This window comes from Spodoptera frugiperda, chromosome 19, assembly GCF_023101765.2.
Source record: "Spodoptera frugiperda isolate SF20-4 chromosome 19, AGI-APGP_CSIRO_Sfru_2.0, whole genome shotgun sequence".
Classification (NCBI taxonomy): domain Eukaryota; kingdom Metazoa; phylum Arthropoda; class Insecta; order Lepidoptera; family Noctuidae; genus Spodoptera; species Spodoptera frugiperda.
The window spans coordinates 4323820-4341084 of NC_064230.1; the positions used below are offsets into that span (position 1 = coordinate 4323820).

Genomic DNA, 17265 nt, shown 5'->3' on the forward strand with positions numbered 1-17265 from the left:
AAATAAAAAAAATAGCAGGGGTTATTGTTATGTCGATGTCGAACCCAAAAATGTAATTAACTTTTTTTTTGTCTGTTTGTCTGTTTGTCTGTTTGTCTGTTTGTCTGTTTGTCTGTTTGTCTGTTTGTCTGTTTGTCTGTTTGTCTGTTCGTCTGTGCGCGCTAATCTCAGAAACGGCTGATCCGAGTTGGATGCGGTTTTCACGAATATATTGTGGGATGCTTAAATTTACATTTAGTGTTTGTTTCATGTCAATCGGTTCATAAATAAAAAAGTTATGTCAAATTAAAGAATCACGTCGAACATTCTATGCTTATACCATTAATCTCCGCAACTATTTGACGGATTTGGTTGAAATTTGGTACAGATATAGTTTTGAACCTTAGAAAGGACATAGGATAGTTTTTATTTGTTTTCTATCGTTTTTATTATTAGTATTTGTTGGGTATCGGCCGAGCGCTTCGGTACTGTTGTGGAAATAGTGTACTATAAGTCGTATGATTATTTGTCTGCAGTGGTCCTGCTGTTTCGTATATTCTAAATTGGTTTCGTTGTATTTGTCTATTAAAAAGTTTATTTGTTGGGTTTTCCTGGTTAAATTATTTAACGTAGGTTTAGTTTGATATCGATTATTAGTAGTTACTGTAGTTAGTTTGTTTAATAAAATTGTAAGTCTATAATTTATAAATTAATTAGATTTAAGTCGTTTCTTTTAAATTATTTAGTTTAAGCTTGGTTTGGCTTGGTATTATAGCATTGAGGATAGGTTGTAATATAATTTCTTTTTTAATTGTTATAAATTCGTAATTCGTAGCTTTCTTTAATTCTTTAGTTTTAAGTTAGTTTTCATCTTAAGTTCGGAAAGATTATAATATTTCTTTAGTTTAAGTCCGTTTTTAAACTATTTTTTCAATGCCCTAAGTGAGTATACATCTATTAAATTCAAACGCAGAGCTCATTATGTTGATTTTTGAGGAGTTCCCTAGAATATTTTCCACATCTCATTTTTGAAGAGATCCCGCGAAATCGGGAACTATGTGGTTAAAACCAAAAAATTGCCGGAAGTCACTATTCCACACGAACGAAGTCGCAGGCTATAATAAATCTGTAGAAGGGTCAATTCTGTTCATTGAAAATATAGAAAAAATAAATAGCAGGGTGTTACTGGGTCGATACCAAACCCAAATATGTGATTATTATTTTTTTGTCTGTCTGTCTATATATGTTCAGGCATCACGTGAAAACTAACGGTTTGATTTCGATGAAACTTGGTATAATTAACTTATTATCCTGGACATAAAATAGGTTACTTTTTATCCTGGAAAAATACGTAGAAAAAAATCTTTATTTTTCAGTTTTATTCTGCTCAACAGCTACTGCTGTTGAGGAGATCCCTCTATTGAGCTACTGCTCAATAGAGGGATCTCCTTAATTATTATGGGCCTTGCCGTATTTGGGTCCAATAGATATTTATAAGATGTCATTTTCACAGTTACTCAAAATGGAGAAATAAAACTTCCACGCGAAGACCGACATCCGCGCGGACGGAGTCGCGGGCAGAAGCTAGTAATAAATATACACTTGAAATGTTGAAATACCACGTAGAACGACAGCTGTCGCCTTAAGTGAGGAAATCGTATTTTATATAATTTTAAATGTTGACTATTGAAACATGGACTGTCCACGTAGAATACGAGAAACTGAAGGTTTACGTTTTGACGTTTAGTGGACTACACTCAGTGTTATCTGGGTATACATTTGCCAAAAGTGCGAAGAAGTTTCTTGAAGGAACTCTTTTACGACATTTCAGTCATGAAACGTGTAGGAAATATTTATTTGTAGCGGACCGTGAGACATGGAATACAAATAGTACAGAAATATGTTCTGTATTACATTAAATGTTTACAAATTACACAATACATGGTTATACTGGACACCTGGAAGTAGTACTTTAATGGCGTGCTAATATATATCGTGTTCATATATTCACACAAAAAGCTATTAAGAACACTTTTAACTGTGTTAAATTGAAACATGGACGACGACACTGCTTCATTGCGCAATCATAGATAAAGACAATATAATTCATACGACATATATCGACGCACACAATTAGAACAAACACAACTTAGCTCATCGCTTGACGGTTGTCTTCGATACAACTTTGGAAGTATTCGTCCTGCGCAAATATGAAGAAATCATTACATCACATCTAGCGACTGGAAGTGGAGGCTGACTTTAGCGGGACATTACTGTTTTAATCATTTCAGTAACACGTATTTCATCGAGGAGTTTCTTGACGGTTGTTATTCGATGTAATGTTACATCGAATAACTAACATTTTATCTTTACATATTTCATATTACATGAAACACTGAAAAAGATATCTTGTGTAGAACGACCGTAGAGCAGCATCCTCCTCCTCAGTCGTACATTCTTGACAGAATGCTCGTGGTTGACAATGATGCATTTTCCTGGATATCGTTGCTCTCGCGATGTGCCTCCACTTGTTGAGGTCTTCACCCGTAACCCTGGGCACGGGTTCCGCGTTATACCCCGCAGGACTGGGTCCCTGCTGAACTTCGCCATCTACACACTCCGGCCTACTGAAGTGTAAGATGCCCACCCCCGCGACATGGACGCGCCAGACAGGAATTGCCCAAGTGAAGAGTAGAGAAGGTGACTCTACTCCCCCCAGGGCCGAGTTAATGGGCGTGTATGATCCTACACCCAAAGGCTTAACACTTCCACTACTACAAATATAAATAAAACAACATTCAGTTGTTGTATCTTGTAAATACAAACTCTAGAATACATTTATGTACTCACCATTACAGGGCATTTTGTCTGCATGAAATACTATATTTTATTTAAAAGATACATCAACATTACACAGTTTTCTCCTTACTCGAACATATATTACACAGTACAAAGTAAGTTTGTGTAAAAACTACTAGAGTACATTAGTACTTTACATTTTGCAATGATTTACATAACAATACAATGAAGTTTCTTGATAGTTGTCTTCGGTGCAACTCTTTTAGGGAAAATACAAGTAACCCGTAATATTATGTAGATTATTTAAAGAGTTTCTTAATGGTTGTCTTCAACACAATTCTTTTGTTTTAAACATTAATGGGAATATTAAAGAGTAGTAGTTGTTAGTGAGACTACAAACTATTTGGAAATACTGAGTTATATAATATGGAATACTTTAATAATGTGCCTCACAGTACACAATTACTGAAATAAATATTTGACTCTTGTTCCAGGATAATGAGTTTCTTGATGGTTGTCTTTGATGTAACTCTTACAAGAGTGTCGGAATTACTATGTTCCACTTTACTTGTGAACATACATTATTGCTTACTTCGTTCGTTATTGAATTAAAATATTTCGAGAGACATTTTTCACAATTGTCGAAATATTGTTACAGCATTAAGTATTGGTACATATATCAATTGGTTTCTTGCCGGTTGTCCTCGATACAAGTATGACAAATGTTTCATACAATAGAACTAATATGTTCACAGGAAACATTCAGTACCTTAATATACATTTTATTGGAATATTTGTTGGGATTAATCCCGATTAAAGTCAAATATATTGTTTTACTAATGAAGAAGTAAACTTGTCTGCTAGCTTCACGAACTAATGAGTTTCTTGACGGTTGTCTTCGATACAAGATTTAAGCCTCGTCTCCACTAGGAACATTTGTCGAGCGACATGTGTCCCCAGAGACATCGGGCGATGTCGGGCGACGTCGGGCAACATCGCGCGATGTATATCAGCATATTGGATGATGATGGGATATTCAGCATACATAAAATACAATATTGTAATTGATACGACAAATATCGACGCACACAATTAGAACAAGTTCATTCTTGGGACAGTCTGTTGTATAGACTTAATATTGGATTAAATTCACAGATTAATGATTAGAAAGACAGTGCAGTGAATGATACCTATACAAATGTTCGAGGATAATTTTGAGTATATTTTGATTAGTGGAGTTTCTTGCTGGCTGTATTCGATACAAGTTTACGTATGGTATTATCACCACTTCAGAATATTTCTTTTAAAAGATTTTACAGTTTCTTGACAGTTGTTCTCCGACAGAACTTGATGTGTTCGATAGTACTGTATAACAAGTCTCTTTATCCCAAGATACAATATAATTCACGCGACAAATATCGACGCACACAACTAGAACAAGCGCGGTTGTCACTAGCACATTTTTTGACGTCCGTCTTTAATACAACTTTAATATATTTGCAATACTCTGTAGACATTTTAAATAATTTAAATAGGAACAATAGCAATAAATTTGCCATCAAAGACAAATATTATTCAAATTCATTTTGCAAAACGTTTCTTGACGGTGGTCTTCGATACAACTTTATTAATAACAATACAATAAAGTTTCTTGATAGTTGTCTTTCGATTCAACTTTTTTACAATATTACAATAATGAAATGAGGTAAAATACAAGTAACCCTACAATGTAGATTATTTAAAGAGTTTCTTAATGGTTGTCTTCAACACAATTCTTATGTTTCAAACATAAGTGGGAAATATTAAAGTGTAGTTGTTTGTGAGACTATAAACTACTTGGAAATACTGAGTTATTAAATATTGTTACGTCTTCAACATTAATTCACATGTTTATAATATAAAATAGAAGTCACTGAGAAACACTTCTACATGTAGAACAGTTAGTTCTAAATAGGGAAAATGTTGTTTTACAAATTGGCGACAAATAATTTTGGAATCCAAAAATTGCAACAGAAGTTTCCAGACACGAGTTTCTTGACGGTTTAATATACGCATCGTCACGCCTTTTATCCCCGACGGGGTAGGCAGAGGTGCACATTACGTCATGTAAGGCCGCTATACAATGAACCCCCACTTTTCACCATTTGTGTTATAAGTCCCATGTAATAGGGGGTGAGCCTATTGCCATATTATTATAGCACAATTCTGACAAATTTTCTAAAAACGCCCAGTAAAACTTTGTCCGACCCGAGAATCGAATCCGAGACCCGTTGTCCGGTAGTCGCACTTGCGACCAGTCGACAACCGAGGCAGTCATGATATTTAAAAAAAAACAATGGTTTTACAGTTAATACTGGTGACCTCCTCAATAAAAACGATCTAAACTCGTCTGCTAGCTTCACGAACTAATGAGTTTCTTGACGGTTGTCTTCGATACAAGATTTAAGATGCTTTAACATTATAGGACTGATATAACCTCTTTATTATTTAACTTACGAATACGAAGTTTGTTATAATACTTACGTATACCAGCGGGATATTGAGCATACAAAAAATACAATATTGTAATTGATACGACAAATATCGACGCACACAATTAGAACAAGCGTGAAGCTCATTCGATGGCTATAAGACACAAGACACAGACAGAGGACATAGTTCATGGAGTCTGATTGAGCCGAACTATTCATTCTTTGGACAGTCTGTTGTATAGACTATGTAAAGAGTTTCTTTCCATATTCACATGTTTATAATACAAAATAGAAAAGTCATATAGAAGAACAATTCAATTGAAAAATTGCATAAGAAGTTTCCAGACACGAGTTTCTTGACGGTTGTTCTTCGATAGAACGTAATAATATTATAGGAAATATTATTAACGTAGCTGTACATGACACTACCAGCTATTTGGAAATACTGAGTAAGTCTCAGCGGACGCCCGAATGTGCCTCGAGAGATAAATAAAGTTATACAAATTCCACGTAGAAAAACCACTTCCATGGCATCAGCTAGTATTAAATGTGAACAATACAATAATGTAATATATAAATGTCACATAGAACTACAAATAGTTGTAAGTGGGGAAATTCTTGTTCATATTACGACAAGACGTTCTTAGAAAGATTTTAATGGGCATGTATCCCTAAATTATGATCAGTATTGAGCATTTATAATAAAAAATTACATCACAATAGAAGGTAACAGATAGGAGTTTCTTGACGATTGTCTTCGAGACAACTCTTTTACAATATTTCAATCATGAATTGATGGAGAATGCAAGTAACCCTATAATGTAGATTACTTAAAGAGTTTCTTAATGGTTGTCTTCTACACAATTCTTATGTTATTACTTCTGATAACATAGATGAAGACAATATAGCTCATTAGACAAATATCGACGCACACAGTTAGAACAAGCACGGCGGACGGTACATTGTTAAATAACTTTGAATAAGTGGGAAGCTACAAATATTCTTGTAGTCCGAAGTCACACAGAGATAAGATTAATGTAGAATTAACATTAGCCTCTAGCGATGATTAACATAACAATACAATGAAGTTTCTTGACGGTTGTCTTCGATACAACGTTGACAGAACATATAGTACCTAGCTGTGTATGTGGCTACACACCACTGTGGAATACTGACTGGGTAGATGTCATAGCGTTTGTTGCCATTAAACTACAGAACGAAATAATCAAATTGAATGATATATTTAGAGCGCCAAATATCGAAGCACACAATTAGAACATTGGTGGTTATTAATTTGTAATTGTAAATGTACAAAATATAGTGTTATGAAAGTATTATTAGGTAATGTTGACATTTCAAAAGCAACTAATTAAAGATTAGCTGCTGAATATTAAACTACAAACGAGTCATTAATTACAACCATAATAAATAGACAAGTATAGTTGAGGCTGATTCAATCTACTCACACGCCTATTGGGTATATTTAGGTACTCCAGTTGACGAGAACTAGTTTCTTGACGGTTGTCTTCGATATAACTTGTAAAGTTTCGAATTATTTAAATACGTAGGAAATAGGAAAGTACGTAGGAAAGTAATACGTTCACTTTATACTCTCTGTGTTTCTTGACGGTTGTCTTCGATACAACGCTTGTATAATATACCAATTACGAAACAAGGGGAGAATATTACTTGAAAATACTGATTGAGTCAACCTCATCGGGCACCATATGTGATATGGGCCTCGTTGAACAAATTCATTGGAGTTCCAACGTTTGGGGAAACAGTTGATTGTTCACAATATATTAATATTGGCATTTATTCATCGAATATGAATATCAATGTGACGAACTGGACAAAATATTAAAAAGATGGATAACTACATAGATAAGACAATATAATTCAAACAATTATGTACCAAAATATATTCCCACACAATATACTGAGTCATACTTTACTTACATACGTCAGTACCGACCATCCAGTTCTGATACAGAGTTAGACTGAAGTCACAACATTCACGCGACAAACATCGACGCACACAACTAGAACAAACTAGTCTGTCGCTACACTACTCAACGTTTCTTACTGGTTGTCTTCGCAACAACTTTAATAAATATAATATATTTATGTCGCACGTAATAACGACAAAGACAAAGCCGGGAATACTTCATAACTATAATCCTGTTTGGATTAATGTTGCTGTACGTATATAATGGCAATACAAAACGTTTCTTGACGGTTGTCTTTGACAGAGACCTTTTTCATATTACACACAAGAAATATTGAGAGTTGGAACATAGGTATTCTGTGTATATAACGACCACTTTAGTATCGTTCTAAGTGGGCAAATTGACGTTCCTAGAAATGATGACCGATCTATCTCGTATGTCAAACGTTTAATCAGGACGGGCTTTTAAGTCCAATTTACAAAAATGGATTGAAAAAATACAGACAATATAATTCATACTACATAATATATATCGACACACACACAAGTCCGTATATAGTGAACATTTGCCATAGTAGCAGCAAGTATGTACTGATTGAGTAAATTATCGGGAAAATTCATTGTATTTTTAAAGTTTACTGTCCACTTACAACGAGCTGTAGTAAATAAGTTTGGTAAATATGTTGTATCATGTAAATACGTAGGAAACATGTGTAAGTAGCTGTTTCTGAGATTACGAGCTAAGTACTTGGACATACTGAGTAATAAACTCCACTTGAGTGAGACTTTGTAGATAGCAGTTGTTCAATAGAAACTATATAACTTTAGAATTATATAATCATCGATGTATACCATCATTATATGATATTTGAAATGTTTTTAAATGTAGGGGTGGACAGAAGAGGACTTCGTCTGAAGTTTTTGTTTTGTTTTTCGAAATTTGACAAGTTTCTTGACGGTTGTCTTCGATACAACGTTGACAGAACATATATTACCTAGCTGTGTATGTGGCTACACACCACTGTGGAATACTGACTGGGTAAGTCTCATGTCTACACAAATGTAGGCAACATGTTTTGAAACATTATCGTTTAACTTTAGGAATATCAAATGTACAAAACTTCATATTATTATGTTCCATAAAGGACGACCACGTACAAAATACTCCATATTTATCTTATATATGTATAAAATTACATGATTAATGCAATTGTGTAAGATTCCGAACAATCAGTTGTACAGAGGTGACGTCATGTCACGTTTATGGGCGAAAACTAAATAGACACACACAGCTAGAACTAGCCCACACCCCGTGCACTGAACTTGTTGGTAGAACGGCTGAGGACATAATTATATACCCGCTACATTTCATCAACCTTAAATGTATACAGAGTACAATATTGTTTCTTGTCGGTTGTCTTCGATACATGGTCTTCCACAAGATGACCAGTTGATAGTAATAATTGACTCGGTTGCCATGGTAACGAGTTTGTTGACGGCTGTCTTTGTTCTGCACTCGTTTGACACAGACAGAGGACAAGGATTAAGTTTGACAAAGTCCTCGCGAGGGAACATTGTACATAGTAGTGTCAGTAATATTGTACCGTAGACTCAATCAAAGATTAACGTATATATTCTGGAATACTTTCAATTGTGTTATATGGACCTCGATACAACTTCGACGCTTAATCATAGATAAAGACAATATAATTCATACGACATATATCGACGCACACAATTAGAACAAACACAACTGTCACTAGCACATTGCTTGACGGTTGTCTTCGATACAACTTTGGAACGTTCTTAACAAGGAAACAGCTGTTTGTCAACAAGCTCATATTCAATAGAATATTTGTCGGGATTAATCCCGATTAAAGTCAAATATATTGCTTTACTAATGAAGAAGTAAACTTGTCTGCTAGCTTCACGAACTAATGAGTTTCTTGACTTTTCGTACTACGTAAACACGTAGAAAACGTTAGAGAGAATTTTCAATAAACAGTATTGTACATTGTAACCTCCACGTTCTAAGTGGAACAATAGTTGTTTTAATTCTATGTAAAATATGAAGTTGATATCACAATCGAGTGATAAAGTTTTGTTTTATTATCTAATAACCATCATAATATATGCTTAGAAAAATGTTTTCTCAACTAGTTTCTTGACGGTTGTCTTCGATACAACTCTAATACAATACTTTGACCATGAAATATGTAGCGACCATCACATAAGTAGCTGTACATGACACTACAAACTACTTGGAAATACTGAGTAAGTCTCAGCGGACACCTTGGTAAGGAAGTGTGCCACAAAATATTGTGGACAATTGTAGTTGAATGAACTTTGTAACACGACACATACAAACAAGAATGTAGTTCAAGAGACAAGAGAGATATATGTATGTACTAAGTTTATACTAGCAGGAATCATCATACACTTTATGTATCTCATAGTCTATCCAATAAGTTTCTTGACGGCTGTCTTCAAGTGGAGAAATAGTTATGTTAGCTTCTGTATGGAGAAGTGACTTTTCAATCACCTTCATCAAAACATTAAGGACAATTGTGTTTCTTGACAGTTGTAATCGATACAACTTTTGACAAAATTCGTATTATATGAACACGAAAGTAACATATTATTTTGTAAGTGGCAGTTAACTACCAACTGTTTAGAAATACTGACACATTATGTAATTGTTATAGATTTCATTTCATTTTATATCATTTATTCTTAACTAACACCTCTGGTGCCTGAATGTAGTGCTTCCTTTTGTATTGTTTAGAAAATTCATTGGATTTACAGCTAGACGAGTTTCTTACCTTCTTTTGAAGGAATTCTTATAAAAAAAGTTATTGTATAGGAAACATTTTATAAGTAGCCATTAATCAGATTACAAGCTACTTGGAAATACTCATTCTGCAAAACAGGAGAGGGGCAAATCCTTAACACATGACATAGACACACGACAAATATCGACATTAAGTTTCAGTTTGTTATATTGACTAAGGTTGTCTCCTCGGTCATCTAATAACAAGGAATCATTATGGAAGCCTACATTATCACTGTAAGGAAGAATAAGGAAATCATTCCATTCCAAGACAAGTTAGTTTCTTGACGGTTGTCCTTCGATACAACACTTACAATATTACAATCTTGTAAGAAGTAGAAAGTATTAGTAAGTAGCAGTCTATGAGGTGACAAACTACATACTTGGAAATACTGATTGAGTCAACCTCATCGGGCACCATATGTGATATGGGCCTCGTTGAACAAATTCATTGGAGTTCCAACGTTTGGGGAAACAGTTGAATGTTCACAATATATTAATATTGGCATTTATTAATTGAATATGAATATTAATAATAATAATAATAAGCCCCCTAAAATCCAACCTTACGTCCAAGCTGAACACCTAGCTTACGTGGGGGGCGGACACGCGTACTGTACAACTGTACAGGAGTAGAAACTTACGCGGCTAACAAGGCAGGGTAACCCAACATGGAGATGAGTAATAGAGGATACAATTTGCGGTCGCTTCCCGGGGGTCGCCGGGGCGCATCTGGAGCCGATGCTGGATGCCACAGTATGCGAACCATCGGTGGTGTGGAGTTGAGCAAGCGGGCTCCCACCAAAAAACATGCTACAGCTGGTCGTAGTGAGTTGAACAGGCGGGCTCAATACGAAGATGCGACAGCCGATTCCACGGGCGATGATACTATTTCGTTATTTTCATCCATCCCTTCAACTCGCCCCTCATATATGACGAGAAGCAAAGCTACCTCGTCAACAACCAGCACGCTTGATAGTGTTGCGCGAGATGTCGATCTCGACAGGGAACTAGCGCCCACTACAAGTGCCCATAATAAGCGCAAACGATGGACACCTGAAATGAACATATTCATTTTGCGCACTTACTTTCAATTAACCTTATTAGATACTGACAAAACCACCTACCTCGAACCACTTCACCTAAGATTTTTAGAAAAATTCCCATACATGCAAGTAAGCCGACAGAGAATAGGAGACCAACGTAGGGCAATCATTAATAATAAACTTCTATCACAAGAAACAATAGACACTATACGAAACGAAGTCGAAAAAGAATTAAATCAGTTACAATTGAATCGCACAAACCAACAGACAGGAAACACCATAAACCAGTCACAACCAATATTCACACATTCACAAAGTCACCCCACAGCCGTAGCCATACAAAACAAAACACTAACTCGTATGAGATGGACAAATGAACAGAATGAAGGTATAATGCGATCCTATTACCGAGTTACAGATTTAGGTAGAAATGAAACGGTTTACAGAAAAAGAATGTATGACGATTTTATTAGTTATTTTCCATCACTTGCGCATTTAAGTGAACAAAGAATAGCCGATCAGAGGAGGGCCATAGTTAATAATAAATATATTAGTGATGACAAATTAAATTCTTTAAAAGCACAGGTAGCTCAAGAACTCTTACTATCAAACCACAATTCACACAATAGTAGGGACACATTCACAGATAATAGACGTATTAATAATCCCATTACCCAATTAACAAACAACATTGAAATCCATTGTACAGAAGACCCAACACCTGATACACAAATAGTAGACAACACTGAACTTAATACTATATTAGATATAGATATCACACCTACCCCACAAACAAACCAGGAAAGAGATACACTGATAGATGAAACATTCCAACAAGCACTTGAGCACTTTAAAACTACCAGTCCTACTAACAGAAATTATATTCCGAAACAGAAGCCATCGAAAAATCTTGCAAGAATAGTTAGCTACTTAAATCAAACCATTCTTCCAGAAAATGTCGATAGGGATACTAACTTCAACACCTTTCAAACTATTATTTATTGTGCCGCGTGGACCGCTGCTAAAGTGAACGGGGCTAGGATATCACTTGAGCCGCGAGAAGGAGTTCGAACACAAAAAAAAGAATACAGACCGAAATGGCAACGACGGTTGGAAAAAAAACTTAAAGACTTACGTACAAAAATAGGCAGAATGACACAATATGTAAACGGCAATCGTAGTAGAAAATTGAGAAAATATGTTAACAAAATCATGAAAACTTACAGAACACACACCATACACGAAGAGCCAAACACACAACCTCTACACACCCTTGACACATTAAAACAAAAACTATCCGTCGTCAAAGGCCGGCTAGAACGATATACAGCATGTACTCTAAGAAAACGCCAGAATTTTCAATTTAATCACAACGAAAAACTCTTCTATCGCAATATGAAACAGGTAACCACTAATAATAATCAACACAACACTCCACGGGACAATGAAAACAACACACCTGATCCAGAAACATTACAGCACTTCTGGGCAAATATATGGGAAAGGCCAGTTTGCCACAATTCTCAAGCAGACTGGATACAATCAGATTTATCAAACAGTACACAACCTATGACATTCGAGCAAGTACCTATAGCAATATTTCATAAAGTTCTATCTAAGTTACATAATTGGAAAGCCCCTGGATCAGACCACATCCATAGTTATTGGTACAAGAAATTTACAGCAATCCACAGTTATTTATATAATTTCATAAACTTATTTATTCAGGATCCGGAACTGTTACCCTCCTACTTAACGTCTGGTATCACTTTTATGATACCCAAAGATCCTAATGACCTGTCAAACCCAGCAAAGTACAGACCCATCACGTGCTTGCAGACCCTGTACAAGATCATTACATCCTGCATATCTGAACTCATGTATGAGCATATTGACGCCAATAACATCTTGGCTGAGCAACAAAAAGGATGTAGAAGATTTAGTCAGGGCTGCAAAGAACAATTAATTATAGACTCTATTGTTTTAGGCAAAGTAAATAAATCCAAATCTGATTTATATTCCATGTACATAGATTACAAGAAGGCTTATGATTCTGTTCCCCACTCATGGTTAGTCCAAGTATTAGAATTATACAAAATACACCCTTCAGTAATTACGTTCCTCAAAACTATTATGACTACTTGGACTACTGTATTAAGACTTTCCACCCCAACCAAAACAATAGATACAAGTCCAATAAAAATTCAAAGAGGGATCTTCCAGGGTGATGCCCTAAGTCCATTGTGGTTCTGCCTTGCTCTTAACCCATTATCAAAATTATTAAACGCAACCACATTAGGAACCCCTTTAAACTCTACAAGAGAAGGGCAGGATTACAAATTAAGCCACCTAATGTATATGGACGATATTAAGCTATTTGCAGAAACCGAGAACCAACTTAAAGAATTAGCAGACCTGACAGAAGAATTTACAAACGATATCAAAATGGAATTTGGCATAGACAAGTGCAAAATAAACTCAGTAAGAGCAGGGCAGAATTACCAACACCAACACACTCTAACTACAGGCGCGCAGATAGAATCTTTAGATGAACAGGGTACTTACAAATATTTAGGTTACATCCAGTCAAGCCAGATACACCACAAAGACATCAAACAGACACTAAAACAGCAATTCCAACACAGATTAAACATAATTCTAAAAACGCAACTCTATGCACGCAACACAATTAAGGCAATTAACACTTTTGCTGTTCCTATTCTTACGTATTCATTCGGCGTAATCAAATGGACCAAAACAGACCTCAAAAACATACAACGCAAAATCAACACGACGATGACCAAATTCCGTAAACATCACCCAAGATCTTGCTTGCAGAGGTTAACACTACCACGGAAAGAGGGAGGCAGGGGACTTATAGACATCTTAAATCTGCATAATAAACAGATCACCACCCTTAGGTCATACTTTTTCTCTAAAACAGAATCATCCGCACTCCACAAACTTGTAGCACAACATGACAAACATTTAACACCACTTAACCTTCATGACAAAACCGGACAGAGAAATGAAACAGTGACTGACGACAAAACAAAATGCCTAGAATGGACCCGAAAGTCTCTACATGGAAGACACCGCCAAGATTTATGCCAACCAAACGTCGACAAAGAAGCGTCGAACGCATGGCTAAATCGAGGCGAACTCTTCCCAGAGACTGAAGGGTTCATGCTAGCTATACAAGACCAAGTTATAGAGACTAAAAACTATAGAAAACATATTATAAAAAATCTATTAAACGACACATGTAGAAAATGCAATAGTTCCCCAGAAACCATACAACATATTACCGGTGCCTGTAAATCAATAGCCCAGACAGATTATAAGCACAGACACGACCAGGTAGCCAATATTATACATCAGAAGCTAGCTTATCAATACAAATTCATAGAATCTATTGTACCATATTATAAATATAACCCTGAAATTGTTCTGGAAAATAGTACAACAAAATTGTACTATGACCGGGCAATCTTCACTGACCGCACAATACACTACAATAGACCAGACATTACACTAATCGACAAAAGAAATAACACGGGATTCCTGATAGATATAGCTATACCCAACACTCACAACCTACAGACAACAATAGCCGAAAAATTATCAAAATACACAGAATTAAAAGATGAAATAACCCGACTTTGGCGTTTACAAAAAGTTACAATAGTCCCAATAGTTATATCTTCCACAGGAGTCATCCCCAAACAGCTCAACCAGTCTCTAAGTTCTCTGAACCTGCCCACCAGCACTTATTACCTATTACAAAAGGCAGTTATCCTAAATACTTGCAGGTTAGTAAGGAAATTTCTGCAGATTGACGCGGAGACTATAGTACAGTCCTCTCACAATCACAACCCCACTGGTGAACACTTGGCTTAGGCCCGTGCCACCAGAATACCCGGCTTGCCGGAGATAAAAAGAATATAAATAAAAATAATAATAATAATAATATAAACTTTATTGTACACCTTTTACAATTCAGACAATAAATATAAATAGCGCTAAGTGGATGGTAGGGTACAAAGGCGGCCTTATCGCTTACAGCGATCTCTTCCAGGCAACCTTTGGGTGGACGGAGATGGTGAATGTTAGTGGAGGTGGTTCTGGGTGTACTTACAACTTAAATATATGAATATACAATTACATACATACACAAATACATAGGTACATATACATACATTCATACATACATACATACATACAAACATACATACATACATAGATACATACATACATACATACAAACATATATACACAAGAAATAATAATTATGTTACAAATGACAAGAAGATGTGACAGCAGAAAGAAAACGACTGCGACTGAAGGAAATAATGACGCTGTGTTACAGCTTTGAAAGATAGTGATCCTTCACGAGCACCTTGAAAGTAGCGAGCGACTGTGCCTGCCTCACCAAAAGCGGTAGCGCATTCCACAGCCGCACGGCTCGAACCGTAAAAGATTGGTCAAAGGCTCTGCTTTCATGTTGAGGCATCTCAAGCTTGAGTCTCTCCGATGACCGTACTGGTCTAGAATGTGTGTCATGACAGAACCTGAAACGTTCCTTGAGGTAATGGGGGGTAGCAGGATTGAACAATATATTGTATAGAAGAGATAAGATATGAGTATTCCGGCGAAGGCGAATCGGCAGCCACTTGAGTTTCGTGCGATATTCGGAAATGTGGTCATATTTGCGTAATCCAAATATGAACCTTATACTAAAATTTTGGAGTCGCTCAAGTTTATCTAACTGCGCTTCGGTAAGATCCGGATAGCTGACATCGGCATAATCGAGAATGGGAAGGAGAAGTGATTGAGCTAGCGCAATTTTAGTAGCAGTTGGAAGAAAGTTACGAAGTCTGCACATAGACTTCGCAGATGCAAACATTCTTCGACTGACTTGTCCTAGTTGAGGTCCCCAGGAGAAGTCTTGGTCCAAAACAATACCCAAGTCCTTTACAGTATCACTGTATGGTATTGTAGTACCGTCAAAAACTATGGGTGGCATCTGTGTCCACGCGATCTTGCATCGTAAACGAGGGCTACCGACAACAATGACCTGGGTCTTCGTGGGATTCACCTTTAGGCCGTAGGCCGTACTCCATTCAGATATACGAGCCAAGTCAGTGTTGACCATCTTGACTGCTTCGGAAAAATCATCAGGAGGTGCTTGTGAGTAAATTTGCAGGTCGTCGGCATACAGGTGGTAGGAAGAGAGAAATTCATTAGAGATAGAATTTATAAAAATTGCGAAGAGTAAAGGAGAAAGAACGCCCCCTGTGGTACGCCAGCAGTCGTATCAGACCAGGAAGAGTATGAACCCTCAATGGCAACACGCTGCCGGCGGCCACACAGGTAACTACGAAAGAAATCAATCACAGTTGGAGATATGTTGAGAGAGCTCAGTATTCCAAGCAGTATGTCGAAATCGACGGTATTGAAGGCGTTGCTGAAATCTAGCAAGGTGAGGAGAGTTAAATTACCGTTTTCAATACCGGATCGTATGTCATCGGTGATGTGGACTAGAGCCGTAGTGGTACTATGTCCCGGACGAAACCCGGATTGGTAAGGATTAAGGAGACGGTGTTTGGTAAGGAAAGCACTAAGCTGGTTATAGATTAGACGTTCAAGGACTTTGGAAAGGAAAGGTAAAATAGAAATTGGACGGTAGTCGGAAAAGGATTCAGGGTTTGGTTTTTTGGGTAGTGGTGTGATTTGCGCCTCCTTCCATGCAGAAGGAAAAACGCAACTGGATAAGGAATAGTTAAGGATATGGCAGATGACAGGAAGGATCTCGTCCAGGACAGGGAGTATCATCTTACGGCTGACACTGTCACTCCCTACTGCATTGGAACTGATGGATACAATGCTCTTTCTAACATCACAAGCTGTGAGTTGACTAAAGAAGAAAGGTGAGTAGTCGGGAGAGGGAAGAGAAGAAAGATAGTGTAAAGTCTTAGACTTTATAGACCCATTAATATAGGGTGAAGAGGAGAAGTGTTTATTTAAGGATTCGATATCTAGATTGTTGGTGATAGGAGTTTGACGCTGTTTGCCAACTCCCATCGACCTTAGAAATGCCCAGACCTTGGCTGGGTTACCATTATCTACGGACTCATGAATATGGCGGCGTTGAGCATCCCTACACATCCTGTTGCTCCGATTACGAGCTGC

At 36.7% G+C, this 17265-nt stretch overlaps 1 protein-coding gene across 1 annotated transcript in view; it reads left to right on the plus strand.

Annotated features, from left to right (window-relative positions):
• Nucleotides 1-14973, plus strand: part of LOC126911787 (uncharacterized) — a 154459-nt gene extending 139486 nt beyond the window's left edge. The window contains exons 2-3 of the mRNA XM_050700640.1: nucleotides 10208-13142; nucleotides 14886-14973. Of these exons, the coding sequence (XP_050556597.1) occupies nucleotides 10699-13142; nucleotides 14886-14973 (2532 nt within the window). The 5' untranslated portion in view covers nucleotides 10208-10698. The remainder of the gene's footprint in view (nucleotides 1-10207; nucleotides 13143-14885) is intronic.
• Nucleotides 14974-17265: the final 2292 nt, after the last annotated feature.